The 17,881-nt window shown below is 39.4% G+C and overlaps 2 protein-coding genes across 3 annotated transcripts in view; one reads left to right on the top strand and one right to left on the bottom strand.

Moving 5' to 3' along the window:
• Positions 1-250: 250 nt before the first annotated feature.
• LOC109984161 (tubulin alpha chain) lies at positions 251-6,998 on the top strand. Its single transcript, XM_020634194.3, has 4 exons — positions 251-403; positions 4,782-5,001; positions 5,573-5,721; positions 5,852-6,998. Exons 1-4 carry the CDS (start codon positions 401-403, stop codon positions 6,824-6,826), a joined length of 1,347 nt encoding a protein of 448 aa, XP_020489850.1. The 5' UTR covers positions 251-400; the 3' UTR covers positions 6,827-6,998.
• Positions 6,999-7,976: 978 nt separating this feature from the next.
• The window catches only part of LOC109984157 (inactive dipeptidyl peptidase 10), a 43,879-nt gene continuing 33,974 nt past the window's right edge, over positions 7,977-17,881 (bottom strand). For both annotated transcript variants that reach the window (XM_020634189.2, XM_020634190.2), the window contains exons 14-27: positions 17,791-17,873; positions 17,387-17,434; positions 17,185-17,303; positions 17,035-17,082; positions 15,773-15,871; positions 15,518-15,587; positions 14,882-15,010; positions 14,715-14,780; positions 14,193-14,247; positions 13,611-13,710; positions 13,083-13,141; positions 11,085-11,157; positions 10,765-10,838; positions 7,977-9,846 (exon numbers count right to left, since the gene is read on the bottom strand). In XM_020634189.2, coding sequence (XP_020489845.2) covers positions 9,712-9,846; positions 10,765-10,838; positions 11,085-11,157; positions 13,083-13,141; positions 13,611-13,710; positions 14,193-14,247; positions 14,715-14,780; positions 14,882-15,010; positions 15,518-15,587; positions 15,773-15,871; positions 17,035-17,082; positions 17,185-17,303; positions 17,387-17,434; positions 17,791-17,873 — 1,158 coding nt within the window. In that variant the 3' untranslated portion in view covers positions 7,977-9,711. The remainder of the gene's footprint in view (positions 9,847-10,764; positions 10,839-11,084; positions 11,158-13,082; positions 13,142-13,610; positions 13,711-14,192; positions 14,248-14,714; positions 14,781-14,881; positions 15,011-15,517; positions 15,588-15,772; positions 15,872-17,034; positions 17,083-17,184; positions 17,304-17,386; positions 17,435-17,790; positions 17,874-17,881) is intronic.

Genomic DNA, 17,881 nt, shown 5'->3' on the forward strand with positions numbered 1-17,881 from the left:
TGTTGTCCCAATTTTGTCTGTCAATTGGTGTCAGAGGGAATAAAAGCACGGTTAACTTCAGTTAATTTAGTTTTTTAAATAAGGATTGTTGGAGTTAAAGGTCTAAAATAAAGATTGAAGTTGAAGGGGATTGAACTCACTCTTGCACCTCTGGAATGTCACTTCAGGATCATGTGAGAGCCATGGGATGTTGCTTTTACTCTGAAGAGGTCAAACAGGAAGCAATATCTCACTGAAGGTTCCTCCTTATCCTCCTCCGCCCCCTCCTGCAGAGGCTATAAATGTGTGTGCGTCACCCTATGACAGGACTCGACTCACAGGGCTCTCATTATAGGTGCACTGTGAGACTTAAAACTTCTTCTCCTTCTTCTTTCAAATAAAAGACAATCCGAACAGCATCATGGTGAGTATTAACGCACTATTACTGACGTTTCTTCACTAAGATGCGCACGGCAATTTTTTTCTGTATTATAGGCGCTACTTTTGAGTGTTTAAGTGACTTTTCATCTGGTCTTGTGTAATAATGGTGGATTTCCTGTTAGTTTCCCTCCAAAATGTTTTTAAACTTAATCTTTCGTAAAATATTTCTACTTTACTTTCCAGACGTGTATGTGATGCTGCATCACATACACGCCATTGAATAATTTTAAACATAAAGTCAATCAGTGGAAACACGTTACCAGACATGTGGCTCTGGCTCCAGTATAGGTTAACAGTTTCCATATGGGCACTGGAGGCCATTGCTGCCCGTTTGTGTGGCTGCTTTTGGTAATGCTGATGTGGCTTTCAGAGGCCGCTTGTGCATTTGTACATTTCTATTTCTGCTGCTCACCATTGTGCTGATAAGCTGCTGCATACCCGTGGTGTTAGACTGAAAGATTAACGCATAAAAGAGACACACCACGTGTTGAAAAATTAAAAAAAAAATCCACACAAAAGGCAGCTCACATGCATATTTGTGAGGGCAGGCGCATGACTATAATCTTGGGATTAACATTTTTAAAAGAGCTGAAGAGTCTGAAGTTCATTCTTTGGAGTTAAGGACGATGACCTTTTCCCTTTTTGACGTTATCTTTTTCAAACTCTGTGACGTGCTGAGAGGTTTTCAGGCCATTTTGGAAAGTCAGGAGTGGATCAAAGAAGTGTCTTTGAGAGGAAAAGTTTGTTTTTCCCACTATGATGGCGCATCCTGTTGGGCCAAATACAACATAGAGGGGTGGGGGGGGGTCCTGTCTACAAAGTTGCTTTTCCACTTTAAAATAATCTGTCGCGTTTTTGTTTTCTGGCTTCAGATCTGTCTAAGGGGCAATTTAATCCCTACAATTAATTTTCATTCGTGAAGTCATGAGTTTTACCCGATTGTGCGGGTTTCTTGGTACACCGCAGACTTACCGCACAATGCTTCTCTGTCTTTTTAAGCCCTCAAACGCCATCTGTGACGCAGTTAAAAGACAAGATACAGGAAGTAGATAATAACTGGCCTTTCCGCGTGGATGTATCATAGAAGGGGGTTGGCACATGTTACCGCCCTAGACCTGATTTCAATGGCCGTGTGTCTGTGTTAACATGAGCGGATGTGGCGTGTTGTAACCGGTTTTAACACCGGAGCTAACAGAGCTCCACTTCCACACTTTTTTTTTTTACATAGGCCTACAGCCAACATAAAGTTAGAATATAGGCTGCCTACACTACACTCCTAACTACAAATTATTATTATACTTGCAAATTGTCCATAACATGTGTATTTTCATTCGGGCCTTTTTTTAGAGCTGTCAGAGCTTATTTCCAATACGATGTCATTGTAGTTCAACATCCTGCGCGCCAACACGCCCTCTGCGTCAGCTGTTTTGTGTCGCAGTGCACGCAGTTGGAAATAGTTTCGGAATAACGCGGAGTTTATCAATGTTACTCCTCCCTCACTGACCAATCAAATTCAATAAGGGGCGGGGCTTCTAATTTCAGCCATTGTCAACAACAATGGCGTAGGATGCAGGTCTAGAGCTGCTGCGTATGTCAGAACACGAAAACCTAATATTATTTTAATGTCTGCATGGTGATGGTTCCTTGAATAAAACCAATTATTAAGCACACTGATCTATCTAAAACACACCTAATGGTCATTATACAGGTGGGAGCATATAGTACACTTTTGTAACCTAGCAACAAGGGGTGGTCAGATGCGCCCTGAAAGTGAGGTGATGGGTGCGGTCTGTGGACACAGACGCTGAGGCTGCAGTACTAACAGGTCAGTGGGGTAGACACTGGGGGGCCCACACTGTCCCTGGAGCCGTGTAAAGACTATAACTGTACGCATCAAAGCACAAACACTAAGCCTATCCAAACACAAGCATTAGAACAACACAAAAGAATCCTACAGCCTGAAAACCAACTTTCATTTTGGTAATTTATTGTAATAAACGCCAGAGGACAAATACGAGTGATCTCCAGGAGTAGACAAACAAATTTGAACAGACACACGGGTGATGTCTGTGTGCATTTTCATTATTATAAGAGCAACAAACACCCATGTGCATGTGTTCATGTGCAAACTTAAATTTTAAGGACTGTTTACATAGTTATTACATTTCAGCACAAATCTAATTTTATTAATATAGTTTTATTTTATTTTTTTAATGAACTACTTGTTTGTACATATATACATGTACAGTATTACAATAATGAGTAAAATGTGAAGTTGAAAATACTTTTGAGTTTTTATGTATGTGTTTTAAATGCATCTCGCAACCCCCCTCCTATCTTCTCCCAAATCACTGGGTTAGAGTGTATCTGACTGTCTCTCTGTGGGTTGCATGATTGAAGCTTCCCTCAAAATAGCCAGCTGCTGAGCTGGCTGCCATCGCCTTACTTGGCAACTCCCCTGTCATGGTGTCAGACAGCAACCCCGCCCCGCTGCGTCCTATCCCAAGCTTTTTAGGGGGGAGGGGAGGAAAAAGGGATCCAAATTCAAAACAAGCCTCAGTCTAGAATGAAAACTATAAATCAAAACTGTCCACTCTTTGTCTGTGGTGGTTCATAAAAGCGAACAGTTCATTTGTAGTCCTGTTTGGAGATTTGTAGGTTTTAAGTGGGCCCTGTGCTTCAAGCCATTTTAAATAATTCCAACAAATTTTGACCCATTTATCAATTACTTCATGCTAACAATTCCAAATATGGAAATATTTTAGTATATATAAGATAGTGTTGTTGTCTGTTTCTCACTGTTTAATTCCTTTTTAAAGTTTAGTTGCTCCAAAACAATTTCCCTTAATACAGTTGTTTAAACTAATGTTAATATTAACAAATGACTTGTGTACAATCTCAAAATCAAAACACATCAGGTATTTTTTTTATTTCTGCTAAAATCTGTCATCATACCTCCAAAGAGGGAATACTATTTTTATATACTGTATTTATTATAATGGAAGTGAGTCACTCTATCACTCATTTCAAAACTAAAATATTTACAAGAAAATCTTACAAATCTTCAATGTGAGGCTTTGTTTAAAGAAAGTAGGTCAAACACTACAAATCCACTTCCTAAAGATCATTCCTGATTAAAAACTTTCTGTAAGTCAAATATATGTTAAGACTGCTGATCAGACCCAGAGACCCTCTCAGAGGATTGACATGTTTTGCTGTGCTCTATTGAAAGCTGGTTGTTTGTTTTTCTAAAGAGGCCTCACTGGAAAAACATGGCGCGCTGCCCTGTCTGGATGTTTTCAGGTTCAGCTTTAGGCTCTATAAGAGGGCCAACTCTAGAATTTCACAACATGAAGTTTTCACTGGCTTGTGTGTTCTCTTCAGAAATTAGGTCAGAGGTGCCACAGCTGCCATTAAGTAACCTCATAAAACAAATTATTTACTTAACAGAAGTACAAGGGTTTAGTTTACTCCAACTCTAGTCTTGGCAGGTATGAAAGACTTCTAACAGAGGGGCACATGCCATTTATTTTTTCTTGACATGTTTGTCTCATGTTAGCAGAAACAGCTGGCCTCTTGTTGACAGACTAGCCGCTGCATTAAAGCAAACACCCAAGTTGGTACATCATGGGGGGTTTGCATTGACTTTCTGTCTCTTGTTACATTGGCATTTTTAAGTTCCTCTGAAATGGGGCCGACTTGAGCAGAAGTTGTTGCTTTTTAACTCCCTCAGACCACATTTCCTGTATAAATGATGAGACCAAACTTGTTCCAGTCCTCTCCAAGCCTCACCCACTGCCCCCTCAAACTCCTCCCCCTTCCACACCCACATCTTTACAAGGCATAGACATACTTCAGCAGGGTGTGGGAGCACTTTGGTCCCCACAGAGACTTTTACATGTTGGTGTTAATCACGTCTGCTTGCGTATTCAGATTGCTGACTCCTGATTAGACTTGTTACATCCTACTTTGAAGTCGTAACAGTTTTATGTAGAGAACTTAGATTCTGTTGCAAATATTTCACAAGGGGTCATAAGCTGGCAGCTGACATTTCCTGAAGGTTAAGACAAGTTTAAAGCACATGTACTGTCATTGAGCTAACCAGCAAAACGGTTTTACTTGTATGTTTAAAATTCAAATGAGGTTTAGTCACTGGCTCCGCCCTGTTTCTATACTCTCAACAGTTGTGTTTTTTGTTTTTAAAGAAAGATAAGAAGTTTAAATGAGTTTTGTTTTGCATGTTTTAGTGGTAATTTTGACATGTTCCAACTGGAAGGCAGTAAATGTTTACAGGGGTTTAACATCAAGAAAGAGAAGTGAAGAATAAAACTTTAACAAAACCTCTTCTTTTTCCTCCACAGCGTGAGTGTATCTCCATACATGTCGGCCAGGCTGGGGTCCAGATGGGCAACACCTGCTGGGAGCTTTACTGCCTGGAGCATGGCATCCAGCCGGACGGCCAAATGCCCAGCAAGCCTTCCACTGGCTACGACGACTCCTTCACCACGTTCTTCAGTGAGACCGGTACTGGGAAGTATGTCCCAAGAGCCATCTTTGTCGACCTGGAACCCACCGTTATTGGTGAGTCAAAGAGGAATTACTTCAAGCTTCAGGGCAAAAACATAAAAGAAGATATGCATTTTGACTTGTTAACCTGTGAGTCAGTGTTTGAAGGTCCTGCTTGACAGCTGGTAAAAGGTGGTTAGGCAGTTAATTTATCACGGAGACTTTTTTAGTCAAAGTAACTTTAAAGACAATATGGCTATAAGGATAAAACTAGCTGATTAAAGTTTCTCAAATTCTAATGAATTTATATTTTGGCCTAAGTTAATTTCGGACAACTCACATTTTTAAGGCCGCTCATGTGTACTGTGCCCACACCCACTTGAGTTTGAATCAGCCAATCAGATCTCAGAGGCTCACTTCAGGAAAAAAGCAAAGATAAACCAGGTATAGCGTATTGCCTTTTGTTGGATGTATGCATTTTTGCTAAATAAATGAAAAGCACCAAAGAATGCTGCAAGATGGCTCATCTTTGCGGTTTAAATGCACAAAATCTATATAACTTGACAAGTTGTATCCAAGCTCCAAAACCTTTATCATAATTAAAACGGTTTCATATTTCCTCATCCTTGTCTTTACTGTGTTCTAGATGAGGTGCGTACAGGCACATACCGCCAGCTCTTCCACCCTGAGCAGCTGATCTCAGGAAAGGAGGACGCCGCAAACAACTACGCCCGCGGTCACTATACCGTCGGGAAGGAGCACATAGACTCTGTGCTCGACAGGACCCGCAAACTGGTATGAATCTTAATCCCTTTTTGTCTTTAAGTCAAAATTCACAAGAGACCATGGATTTGATTTGCATTAAGACAAAAGGGAACACAATTGACCAGAAGTAATAACGGTAGATTCTGTGTTTCAATTCCAGTCTGACCAGTGCACCGGGCTCCAAGGTTTCCTCGTCTTTCACTCCTTCGGAGGAGGAACTGGCTCTGGCTTCACCTCCCTACTCATGGAGCGCCTCTCTGTCGACTTCGGCAAGAAATCCAAACTAGAGTTTGCCATCTATCCAGCTCCTCAGGTGTCCACAGCTGTAGTTGAACCATACAACTCCATCCTAACCACCCACACCACCCTGGAGCACTCTGACTGTGCCTTCATGGTGGACAACGAGGCGATCTACGACATCTGCCGCCGGAACCTTGACATCGAGCGCCCGTCATACACCAATCTGAACCGCCTCATTAGCCAGATTGTCTCATCAATCACAGCTTCTTTGCGCTTCGACGGTGCCTTGAATGTGGACTTGACAGAGTTCCAGACCAACTTGGTGCCCTACCCAAGAATTCACTTCCCGTTGGCGACCTACGCTCCAGTAATCTCTGCAGAAAAAGCTTACCACGAGCAGCTCACTGTTGCAGATATAACCAACTCATGCTTCGAGCCCGCCAATCAGATGGTCAAATGTGACCCACGTCATGGAAAGTACATGGCTTGCTGCCTGCTGTACCGTGGTGATGTAGTTCCCAAAGATGTCAACTCTGCTATCTGTCACATCAAAACCAAGCGGAGCATCCAGTTTGTGGACTGGTGCCCCACAGGCTTCAAGGTGGGAATCAACTACCAGCCTCCCACTGTGGTTCCTGGAGGAGATCTTGCCAAGGTGCAGCGAGCAGTGTGCATGCTGAGCAACACCACCGCCATCGCGGAGGCTTGGGCTAGACTCGACCATAAGTTTGACCTCATGTACGCCAAGAGGGCCTTCGTCCACTGGTACGTTGGGGAGGGGATGGAGGAGGGCGAGTTCTCAGAGGCCAGAGAAGACATGGCCGCTCTGGAGAAGGACTACGAGGAGGTCGGAGTCGACTCATTTGAGGAGGACGAGGAGGGGGAGGAGTATTAAAGACAGTGTAAAGCTCTCCTTCATGTAACGGGTTCATTTGAAGTGTTGATATGTAGACCACTAATCAACTCGTGTTACTGCAAGGAGCAGTTGTCTGGTTAAAAGAAGACTCTCTGATGAGAGAGGATGTGCCTTTAATGCTTTTTCTAAATAAAGCTGTTCAAATCTACAATTCCTGGTCAAATCTTTCTTGCCTAAAGCTGAACTTCAGTGCACTGCATCCATAAATAAAACAGGAAACGAGGCTGTAAGTCATTACTGTTAAACTCAAGTCACATTTCCTGTTATTTCCACATAATCTTTAACTTGTGCAAAAGCCCAGTTATTGAGTAAATAAAAGATCTGACACTTTTAATCCAGTTTAGTGTGCTGTGGTTGTTCTTCCACAAGATGGCAGTGTGGTGTTACCTATTACAACTACAGTGTAGGGGAGAAGGTGAGATGCACACAACAAACTAAAAATATACCATATACAATACAGTCAATGGCAACATTATGTGGATAATCCCTGGCTAAATGTATGAAAAGATGTGCTGCAGAATAACACTTCAATGTTTTGGAAAGAGTTCATTTATATTGTTGCAGGTCAGACTGATGACAGTAATATTCTGAATGAAGGTCATAATTTGGGCAAATTTCTCCTGTTACAGTAAAAGTACCACCAGAAGACCAACAGTAAAGTCAGGTTATTACTTACAGTTTCTACTGGACTTTTCCTGTCCTTCCTCAGCGGATGGCTCCTCCATCTTTGGCTCTGTAATTGCTTTGAAGTAATTAAGACTCAATCTGAGCAGAGACTCAGCAGTGTGTGGACGAGGGATTTATAAAGGACAGAGAGGAAGATAAAGAAACATTCTTGCTTTTTTGCATGAGTGTCCTGAATGTTCTCCTCTAACATCCTCCTCAGTCTGAAAGTTAGAGAGAGACTGAACTATAAGCTTACAAGGATACAGGGAATTTTCAAAGTTGTTTGTGTCTCATGTTTGCCGAGTACTGTACGGCAAAAGGGCAATTAACAGATACAATTGACAGAAATTAGTATTTACAGCAAAAAAGACCTCTGTATTTGTTCTTTTAACACTTCAGTAAGGGATTTGGCTAATCCCTTACTAAACCCATGCAAAGAAAAAAATTAATTCAAAGACATATGAATGGCTAATGTATTTGTTCTTTAATATTAAAACAGCCAGAAAATACAACATGTTTTCATCAATTAACCCTCACCCACACTGTTTCGCCCCTAAAACAAAATAAATTAAGTTGAATTCACAGTACAAACCCTGATAGAAACAATAAATACGACGTGATACAGTTTGTCTCTAAATCGGACTCAAAGCTGATACACACAACTTCAAAGAGCTGTTCAGAGGTGTGTTGGCATGACAACCAAAAGCCAACCATAAGGGGGTTACCACAGCTTTTGTATTCCGGTAATCACCAGTTTCTCTTGATTTCATTCTTACATTAAACCACAGACCAAATGTCTAAAAACTAAAAAACAAGCATCAAGGACATTCAGCTCAGCGCATTTATGGCTCCCGTGTGTGGTTGAAGGTAATTTTCTGAAATGCTCTCATAACCATAGTGAAGGACGCTCTCAGCCACCGTTGTGCTATAACACTTATGATGCCTTTCACTGCAAAGGTTTATGGGTAACTCAACAAACCTCAAGTGTTTGTTTAATGTAGAAAAAGAAAATCATTTTAAGCACAAAGTGGTGGCAAAATGACGAGAAGTTGCACTTGAAAAGATTTATCTGGAGCAACCGTTAGACACTTTGATAATAAATTAGCACGATTACTTATTCAAGTGAATTAAACAAAGTGAATATTCTACCAACCTTTTCCATTGATGAAGAGTAATAAGTGGTTTCAGACTTTTTCTTGTGAGTCTCAGTTTAACTGTAAACCAGCAAGAGTTTGACGTCTTGGTTGATATAAACATGGAAGAGAAAACCTACTTTCTTGTAGTTTACTTGAAATTATTGGGTCTTAAATTGGCTGAAGTGTCGACATCATGATGCAAATTTGTAAAAAGTTGAAGTGAAAGTTTTGTCAGGTCTGTCCTCACAAACAACTTTTCTGATGCATTCAATCTGGATGCTGATTGTCTCTTGCAACACAGCATCAAGACGATTTGTTGTTAAGGTTGAGTGAATTGATCATGAATAGATTGTTAGCTGCACTTACGTACTTGTAGATAGCTGTTTATAGAGAACGATGTCGGATTATCACCGATGGGAGCCAGGCCATCTTTGATTCCACCTGCTTGATCTCCATACTGACTGTTTTTTCCTGCATACACCGCTGCCTGCTGATACGTGATTGGTCAATACTACTCAGACTGCCAACGTACTACAAACTTGAACACTTCCTTTACTATGATCCAGGCCCGTTGAATGGAGGTTTCATAGAGATTATAATCAAGAAAACAGGCTCCTAAAAATCTACTGATGTAAGACTAGGCAAAAAAAACAACCTAGCATATAGAGTTAACAAAGGCAGCCTGGTTTCACAAAAGGTTGGAAGGTGAACACATGAGTATAGTACAGAAAAACAAGTCACACAAATACTGCTGACAGAAACCCGTCACAATGACTGGAGGGCCATCAGAGCTGATGTATATTTTAAGCACTTTCTCCACCAAACTTCAGCCACATTTTATAGAATTTAAAATCTTGCCTGAACCCCAAAATGAACCGTTTCTGACAAAAGTGACTAAAGGAGTTATATCCTACTAAGAAGATGACGATAAGTAGACTGATATGTTGTAAAGAAGCATCTCCAGTCCGTCAAACGTTTGTGCTACAGGTATAAAACACACACACTCTATTTACCAGGGGCACACACTCACCTAAACAAACAGACTCACACACACGCTGCCTCTCACTCGTCGTCCCGTTTTTCCTGGTCGAGTAATGATGATACGTCGAGCAGACATCCTCTAAAGTAACCAATTAGGGAGTGAGTGAGCTGAATCCGGCTGCGTTTTGACAGAAAGTGTCCCTCGTCCGGGTAAATCTGACAGAAAAACACAAGGGATGCAAGAATAAAGAAGATACAAAACCATCAATTTGGTGTGCACAGAGAAACTTTTGGAATACCAGTTCATGAGTTGATTTGTTTCATGGCAGAATAAATCAAGGATCTATTCGGACTCAGGTCTACTTAATAGCTTGTTAGTTTTGAAGCTTTTGACCTGAGTGACAGTCTTCTTCTTCATCAGCTACCATTTAACCACCATACACATTAAAACAATTAAATGCTAAGAATAATTGCAGTTTTGACATCCATATTAGCTCTATGACAAAAAAGCAAACTCAATCTGCAAATGAAAGTCATTTAAGAAGGTGAGCAAGAAGACACTGAGTGGAGATTTATCGTCTGATTTAAGTGTTTGTTTTGGTTTCTGTCAAAAAAAGCTTTTATTCTGAAAGAAATATTTCCTTTTTTATTTCAATTTATTGCAGTTTGATGTTTGTAGAGTCTGTTCAATAAAGTTTTATGAACCCAAGACAGTACATTTAATCCTTGAACACTCAGTGAAAACCCATTAAAAACCGGGTAAATAGCTCCAGGTCTAACAACAGCATGACACTGCTTGTATTGCTTTAAAGAGTATCTTTTTTTTCACCAAAATCTTGGCTTTTTTTTTTTTTTTTTTTGTTTAAGGAGTGTTTCATAATTGCTTTTCCAGCCTTGCAATGGAGGATCTTAGTGTTCAGAAGATGTACAAGAGACCAAGTTTATCAAAGAAAAAACACAAACATTTTTGAAGGCTGGAGATGAAACTAAAAAAGGCAAGACAGACATTCATTAAAAAAAGGAGAACATAGGAGGTCCTCGTGAAATCGGTGTATTTTAATTCTGTCTCCAGTCCCGGATGAAGAAGCTTTTTTATGAATGAAATATGTTCTTTTCTTAGAGTGTAGTTTTTACCTGCATGGTATAGTTGGCTCCAATCTTTATCAAGTGTTTGATGAGCTCTGCAGAATGCTGAAAGTGAACATTCGCTGTAGAAAAAAGAAGAGAACATGCAAATCAGTGTCACCAGAGGTTAATTCAGCTGCTGGATATAAAAGCTTCGGCGCTCATCAAGGTCAAGTTTTAATACCATCTACATCAATGACAGGCTCGTTGAAAAGGACACGACCATCAGATGAACAGACTCACGTCTTCTTTAATAACACTGGTTAGTATGAAAAGGACACTTTATGCTTTATTTTAAATAATGAGGAGAAAAGAGGCGAAGTGTGTACCGTCAGCTGTGCCGTGAGCAAGAAAGATAGATCCTCCCTGCAGACCTTTCATGTTGGGGAGAACTTTAGATGCCTGGACACACAAATAGAACGGACAAATTATTTTAAACACATTTTTAATTTGTCTTCTCATCAATGGAACATTAAACATTTTTTAATAGTTGTATTTTTTTGCTGACAGAAGATTAGATTGGTACTCTTTCCTGTATTGGCAGCACAGAGCTGTTCAGCTTAGTTCTGTTGAACTACACATAGCATTTATATAAAGGCTTGTTTAGCGAGCATCGTTTAGCGGACTCTGTTGTTAGAGTAATTGTAGAATTAGTAAAAGTGATTCATTATTTACTTGGCAAAGGATGAGCTGCTTTACAACTACTTGTTGTTGTTTTTAACTATTTTTAGGCTTATTGAAACTTTAGCTTTGGACAGAGCAATGCTAGCAGTTTATACAAAGCTAAGCTAAGCTAAGCTAACTCTTGCTCTTTGAAATCGGAATCTGTCTCTCATGACAGAAGGCAAATAAACCTACTGGTAAATCCACTCAAAATGAATAAAGCTTCACTTTTACTTTAGAAGTAGCTGTGTAATTTAGATATATTCTATTAATATTGTGTTTGGGAACAATACTAATGTTGGTGTGAGCAGAAAATAGGCCCTTTGAAGGTCATGGAAGGATATCTAGAAAGCGAGTTGACCTTTGTCGTGTCAAGCAGCATGAGTAGAATTCAAAGTGAAAAATGGAAGCGAGAGTTTCTTACATTTTGAGATTGTATTAAGATCTCTCGCTTGGGGGAGTTTGGATTCTGGCTGTTTTATTAAACAATATCTCAATCTCATCAATCTTTTTTTTTCCTGCTGTGATTCAAACAGAAAGTGAAATCATCAAGCGGACATTTTAAAAACCCATTTCTCTCTTTGAGTCTCAGAGGACAGAGTGACTGATGGTATCCTGCTGATTATCGTCTGATCACATCGTACCACATCTTCTGTGGATGTCATCTAAAGCAGACCCCCCCCCTCCCCCTCTAGACCTCTTGCTGTGAGAGTCACAAAAATAGCGTCCTCTGGCCCAGTTAAAAGCAACCCACTTAGGAGGGAAAACACACTTTGACTGTGACCTTCACTTGGAGGACAATAGTGTCATTTCTCTTTCTTTGCCTGAGCCTCCGGCGTTTTTCATGTCTGTGTGTTTTTCCCTCTCTGCTGCTGCAAAGGACACTTTTTTTAGAAACACTCAAGGCCACACTTTCTTATTTAGGACCTTTTTTTTTGTGGGAAAAAACAAAGCAGTTTGATTTTATGGAGAGCTGTGTGAGCAAAACAAAAGGAAACATTTTGTGGAAAGAAAAGTTATATTTTTGAAGTCATTTTATTAGGATGGAAAAAAAAATGTCACTGAAGATAGAGCGTCAAACTTTGACTCTGTTTAAGTAGTTCACTGTTTAATTTCATCAGCAGCAGCAGGCCTTATTGCTATTGTGGTTCTTTTAAAGTAAAGAAGTTTTTTTTATAACAGAACTTTGATGCAAAAATTTAAACATGAACTTACCTGCTCAATCGTATTGATTATCAGTGATGTGACTTTAATTTGAAGGAAAGAATAGGGTTCGCGTTATATTTATAAACCTAATTTTCCTGATTCTAACATTGATTTGTTTTTTTTTTTAAAACGTGTTAAACTTTGCAGAAGTTTGTCAGGTTTTGTCAGAGTCCTGATTTCATGTCTTTGGACTAAATCAAACAAATGTGGCATTTTCCTTGCACTGTAACCATAAACTTTAGGCATAAATGGATTGAACATTTAGTGTATTTACCCAGAAATGTATAATATTTGGTTCATTTTTAATTGGATTCTTGTTGATTCTGAGATAATGGGTGTTATTGCAGGCTCTTCAATACCTTTGATTTTTAAATGAATAACATGGCTGCTGGAAAAGATGCATTTTTGGATATAAAATGAAAAAGTTAACGGACAGAGGGTTGGTAAAAGCAGCTCACTGTGTATTTGTTCTCCTCAGTTGATGGTGAGCCGAGGTATCTTTCCGAAAAGGCAGAAGCTGGAAGAAAGAAGCAATTAAACAATTAAATAAAACAGTGCAACCCGCACGTAACACATCCACACAGAAATTGAACAGGATTTTACAATAAATGTATGCATCATATGTTCTGACTGTAACTTTTAAACATCCAGAACATCTTGTTCTGCTCTGTCTTTGCTTGTTAGACACAAGATCCAGAGGGAAACTATAATCACAATATAAGACAGCAGCGTCTCCTCTGATGTACAGTAACTTCCAGAAATGAAAGACAGCTTTTCATCCTAAAAATTCAATAAGCCTGAAGTCCCAAAAGCAGAACACTGAGGATGATTAAAGCCATGATACCCAGACAATGCAGTATGTAGGATAAAGACATTGGCTCTGCAGCAGCAGAAGAGCAGAAGTAATAAGTATTTCCTAGTCCCTGATGTGTATGTTAAAAAAGAAGAGGAGATGTGTGAGAAGGAGAAACAGTTATTTTACTCACCGTACATGGACCAGTCGATGATGGGAGCCTGAGCTGCAGCACAGCGGATCAGCTTCTCTGTGGATTTCAGCATCATCAGTGCCAGGAAACCTCCGTAGTCCTTAAGGAGGAACAAATGTACATTTTATACTTGGAATTAAACATGATTCAGAGATTAGAACATAAGTTAGAGTCATAATAAAGATTGTTTTCAAATCTTAACCTAACTCTATTCGGACATACAGGCCTCTAGGAACCATAATAATCTTTTTGGTAGAAAATGTGTCCTTGTCTCATGAAAGTTCAAAAGAAAAGTTTCAGGTTGAAAATGTTTTTTTATGTGCAGTTGATAAAGGAAAGGCTGCAGCATATCATAATGCAGCTCCTGATTTAAATAATCTTATGAGTTACGAGTTAAGCTAGAGTCCATGATGTACCCTTTAAGAAATATTTTTCAGTTTAAGAACTCTGGTTCAGAAATAATTTTTGTAATGAGAGAAAAATCACTTTGAGGTACGTATGTCTGCTGAATGCACGGTGCCTTGATGCTCAACGCAAAAAAGCACAGCCTGGGGAGGTTAATTCACATGCACGTGAACGAACCTCTCCGAAGACTCCGACTCGAGTGCGATCGATGAATGGCAGCTTCGTCAGGTACCTGAAGCACACACAGGATGAAATGTTTCAACAGGACAGCCAGATTTCTACTTTTTCTTTTACATTTTTTTCCTTTTCTTCCATAAATCCAGCTGAGACGTTTCAATTCACAGACTGTCAAGACACCAACAATAAGGTCAAACTTCACAGCCACAGAGGATTACTGACAAATACTCCTGTGATGCCTCCACTGATCATGAGAGAGAAAGTCACTTGGAAGTAGAAATAAGAAAACCAAGAAGTACAGCAACAACTACTGTGTCTTAATGGATAACTGGATTAATACTGCAGTGATGTGGAGCTCGAGGAGAAAGACATTCAATACTTGAATTTTAAACATCTTTCTTTACACATGTGTTCTAATCTAAGATTTATCTTAAAATCAAAATCTGAAAGAAACATAAAAAAACAAGTACCAAACTTTCAATCATTCATACAGGTTGGACAAACAGAGTTACATGTACATACTCCAGAGCAGCGATCTGGTCCTCTGTATCTACGGTGCCAAGCCCCTGATGGACCTGCTGTAAGACCCTGTGAAGGACGAGCGGTAAGTTAGCGACTGAAAATATTTAAAATCAGAACCACAGAGACAGTAAAAGATACCAGAAGTGTTGAGTATTTATTTAAAGTACCTTTGACCCCTGAAACCGGAGCCTCTGCCATCCAGTCGGGCTACGATGATCTGCTCTGATCCCACCATGACCCAGTCCCAGTCTGGCCTGAACTCCTCTGTCACTGCCTGCTCACCTGGAGAACTGCCACTGTGATGGACAGAAGCAAAAAAAAAAACTGATTATTTTTGCAACTTTAGTCCCTATTTTGACTTTCTTTGATTGAAATATTAAATCAGAAGAATTCAATGTTTTATTTGGAAACTTTTTCACATCTTTTAAAATATGATTTTACTCTGGATTAACTGTTATATGTCATGCAGTAAAAATCCTAATTGATGTTAAAATGTAGCATTTCTGCTACTTTAAACATGTAAGACATGTTTCCTCAGGAGAGGAAATGGTACATTTATAGTTTGTTTTTTTAATTTCTTTCCATATAAAAAGTGATTTTAAGAGGATAAAAGTGCTGTTAAGACGTACAACTTTTGCTTCATTGAAAAATTCTCCTCTTGCATGCCTTTTATTTTCATGTATGTTGATTTGTAAAAGCGTGCAGACACAGAGGACACGATCGGTCCTTACTTTAGAAGCTCACAGCTCTGCAGACAGAGTAAATGAAAAAGATGTAAATGTAATAAAGAAGAGCGGGCTTACACGATGAGCAGGAGGCCGTAGAGGAAGGACTCAGAGAAGTCAGGAGGATAGATGAGCTTCAGCGGCAGCTCTGAGGAGCAGAAGGAGGGGGAAGAAGAGACACACACATTAACTAAAGGAGAGGTGAAACAAAGGACACACACACTCATGCTGTCCGTCCTCTGAGCGGCTCAATTAGCTCATGAGGATGTGTTATATTTATGAAATCAATACACACAAACACACATGCGGCTGTAAAGTGCAGATAATTTGTACCAAAGTTGTCATTAGTGATCATCCGGATTTCCGTCTCAATCGCCTTTTTGGTCTGCAGCGCCGATCGCAGAGGGAGGTTGTTCTCCAGGATGAAGTACGCTGTGAAATGAGAGACATCATATTTATCAAAGAGGCATAGAGCCCTTTACTAGTTTTTCATTTATTTATAATACAGTAGAGAATTTTTCAGAAGCTTTTTGTGACTTAAGACAACACTGCTAACTCGAATCACAAAAAACAGAAAAAGTATAACGGTGTCGTCTACTTAAATATCCTCTTTTTTATTACAGATTTTGATCATTTATTTGTCTACCGAGCTAAATAGAGATGAAAATGATGTGCTCTGTAAGCGTAGATGGAACCAGTTAGCCTTTAAAGATAGAGTCAGTAAATAAAATATAGACTTTTTCTCAAAACACTTAGGGCCCTCCACATGTGTGTTGGTGTCTGTGTCACCCTGTCCTCAGCCTTTTCATGCTTTGGTTGATTCGGGATGTTTCTCCCAGCCAATGAAAATGCACAGGTGAGTTTGTGAGTGGATAAAAATCAATGACTGGACACCATTTAGACTGGCAAATATGGCGGAAGAGGATAAATTTGATATTTCCTCATGGTGCATTAAAGCACAGGTGTACTATGAGGGCAAGAAAGAAAAGACAATATATAGACAACAGCTCACATCAAATATTTATAATGTTATCCACTTCAATGGAAGAGCATGACTCCATCTTTATTTATTAACCACTAATCCATATATAGCAGGTAGGCAGGCTTCATATAACGAACATGCACCTTAAAAAAACATACTTTTGTGTTATACGTTATATTTTTGTGCTAGCTTCATGCTGCATCATAAATATCAGAATTTGAACAGATGAAAGGTAGAAGGTAGATAACGTAGATATTTGTTAATCTGAATCAGGACTTTCACATTTTTAAAATGTATTTCCTCTCCAATCTGACTTTTTGTCAAAACCAGAGGAGTTGTGACTGTTTGCTGTCTGAGAAAAACAATTAACAGAGATGAATATTGGCTGATCAAACTGTGAAACACATTAAACATCTTCTAATGTTCAAAGCAGTTCAATTTGGCTCTGAATCAAATCCAACAGCTGCTGATGTTTTCATACAAATGAGATGATGAGGCTTAATTGCTGAAAATTATTTTCCATTTCAAAGCAGAGGAACATCTGCACACCCACACAAACATTACACAGACACAGAATGGATTCATTTTAAAAGGCAGAATCGATCAAACTTACAGTCAACGTCGTCAAAACTTAGAAGAAGAACAGCTGGAACTCCAGGGCCTTTAAAGGGAGATAATTAAATATTGTGTTTGTTGATTTGACTCATTGGAATCTCTGTATGTAGAAAATAATCCATTAAATTCTTGTTTTTGCTTCTCTGACCTTTACAGTACAGGATGGCGTGTTGAGCATCGAGGCTGACGTCGGCATCAAAGAATGAGCACTCATCCTTCAGCCCACAGGTGAGACACTGCCGTGGAAACAGGTCGAGTGTGGACACTCTGTAAACAAAGTACATATAGGATGTAGAAAACAAAATGAAAAGGCTTTACAGATTGAATATGGTTCATTCAGTGTGTTGTACCTGTATAAGTGTCTGTGTTGTGCACCGTCCTCTGTGCTCATGAAGTATCTGTGAGGAGCAGAGGAGATAAAATAGGACAAGGTCACAGATCCCTTTTACATCTGCCTCCTCACTTGCTGCACATCGAGGCTCACCGACAATAAACACAGATTTACAAAGTCATGAATTCTGCAGCGCACAAAGCATGTTACACACATCATGAAACCATTTTCTTTTTTTACCCTCCTATAGAAAAAAGATGAATTTATACTGTCTTGATATTCATTTTTAATTGAAGAAAAATAGGACAAAGTGACTCTTATTAAATCTAATTTTTAAGAGAGAGCAAAGTCATGAACTCTGCAGCGCACAAAGCATGTTACACACATGATCATACGTTAAAGAGAGAGAGAGAAGAAACTTACAGTATCTTGTTATTTTCATCATAGGCTACAATTTGTGTCACCTCCCAGTCTCCTGACGTTAAGTGTCGGACTTCATTCTGTAACTGAAAAC

Source organism: Labrus bergylta, chromosome 24, assembly GCF_963930695.1.
Source record: "Labrus bergylta chromosome 24, fLabBer1.1, whole genome shotgun sequence".
NCBI lineage: Eukaryota > Metazoa > Chordata > Actinopteri > Labriformes > Labridae > Labrus > Labrus bergylta.

Excerpts from the sequence above, each read along its gene's own strand:
- LOC109984161 (XM_020634194.3), top strand. Across the intron at positions 5,002-5,572 it reads CCTGGAACCCACCGTTATTG|ATGAGGTGCGTACAGGCACA; the intron begins GTGAGTCAAAGA and ends ACTGTGTTCTAG. Across the intron at positions 5,722-5,851 it reads TCGACAGGACCCGCAAACTG|TCTGACCAGTGCACCGGGCT; the intron begins GTATGAATCTTA and ends TTTCAATTCCAG.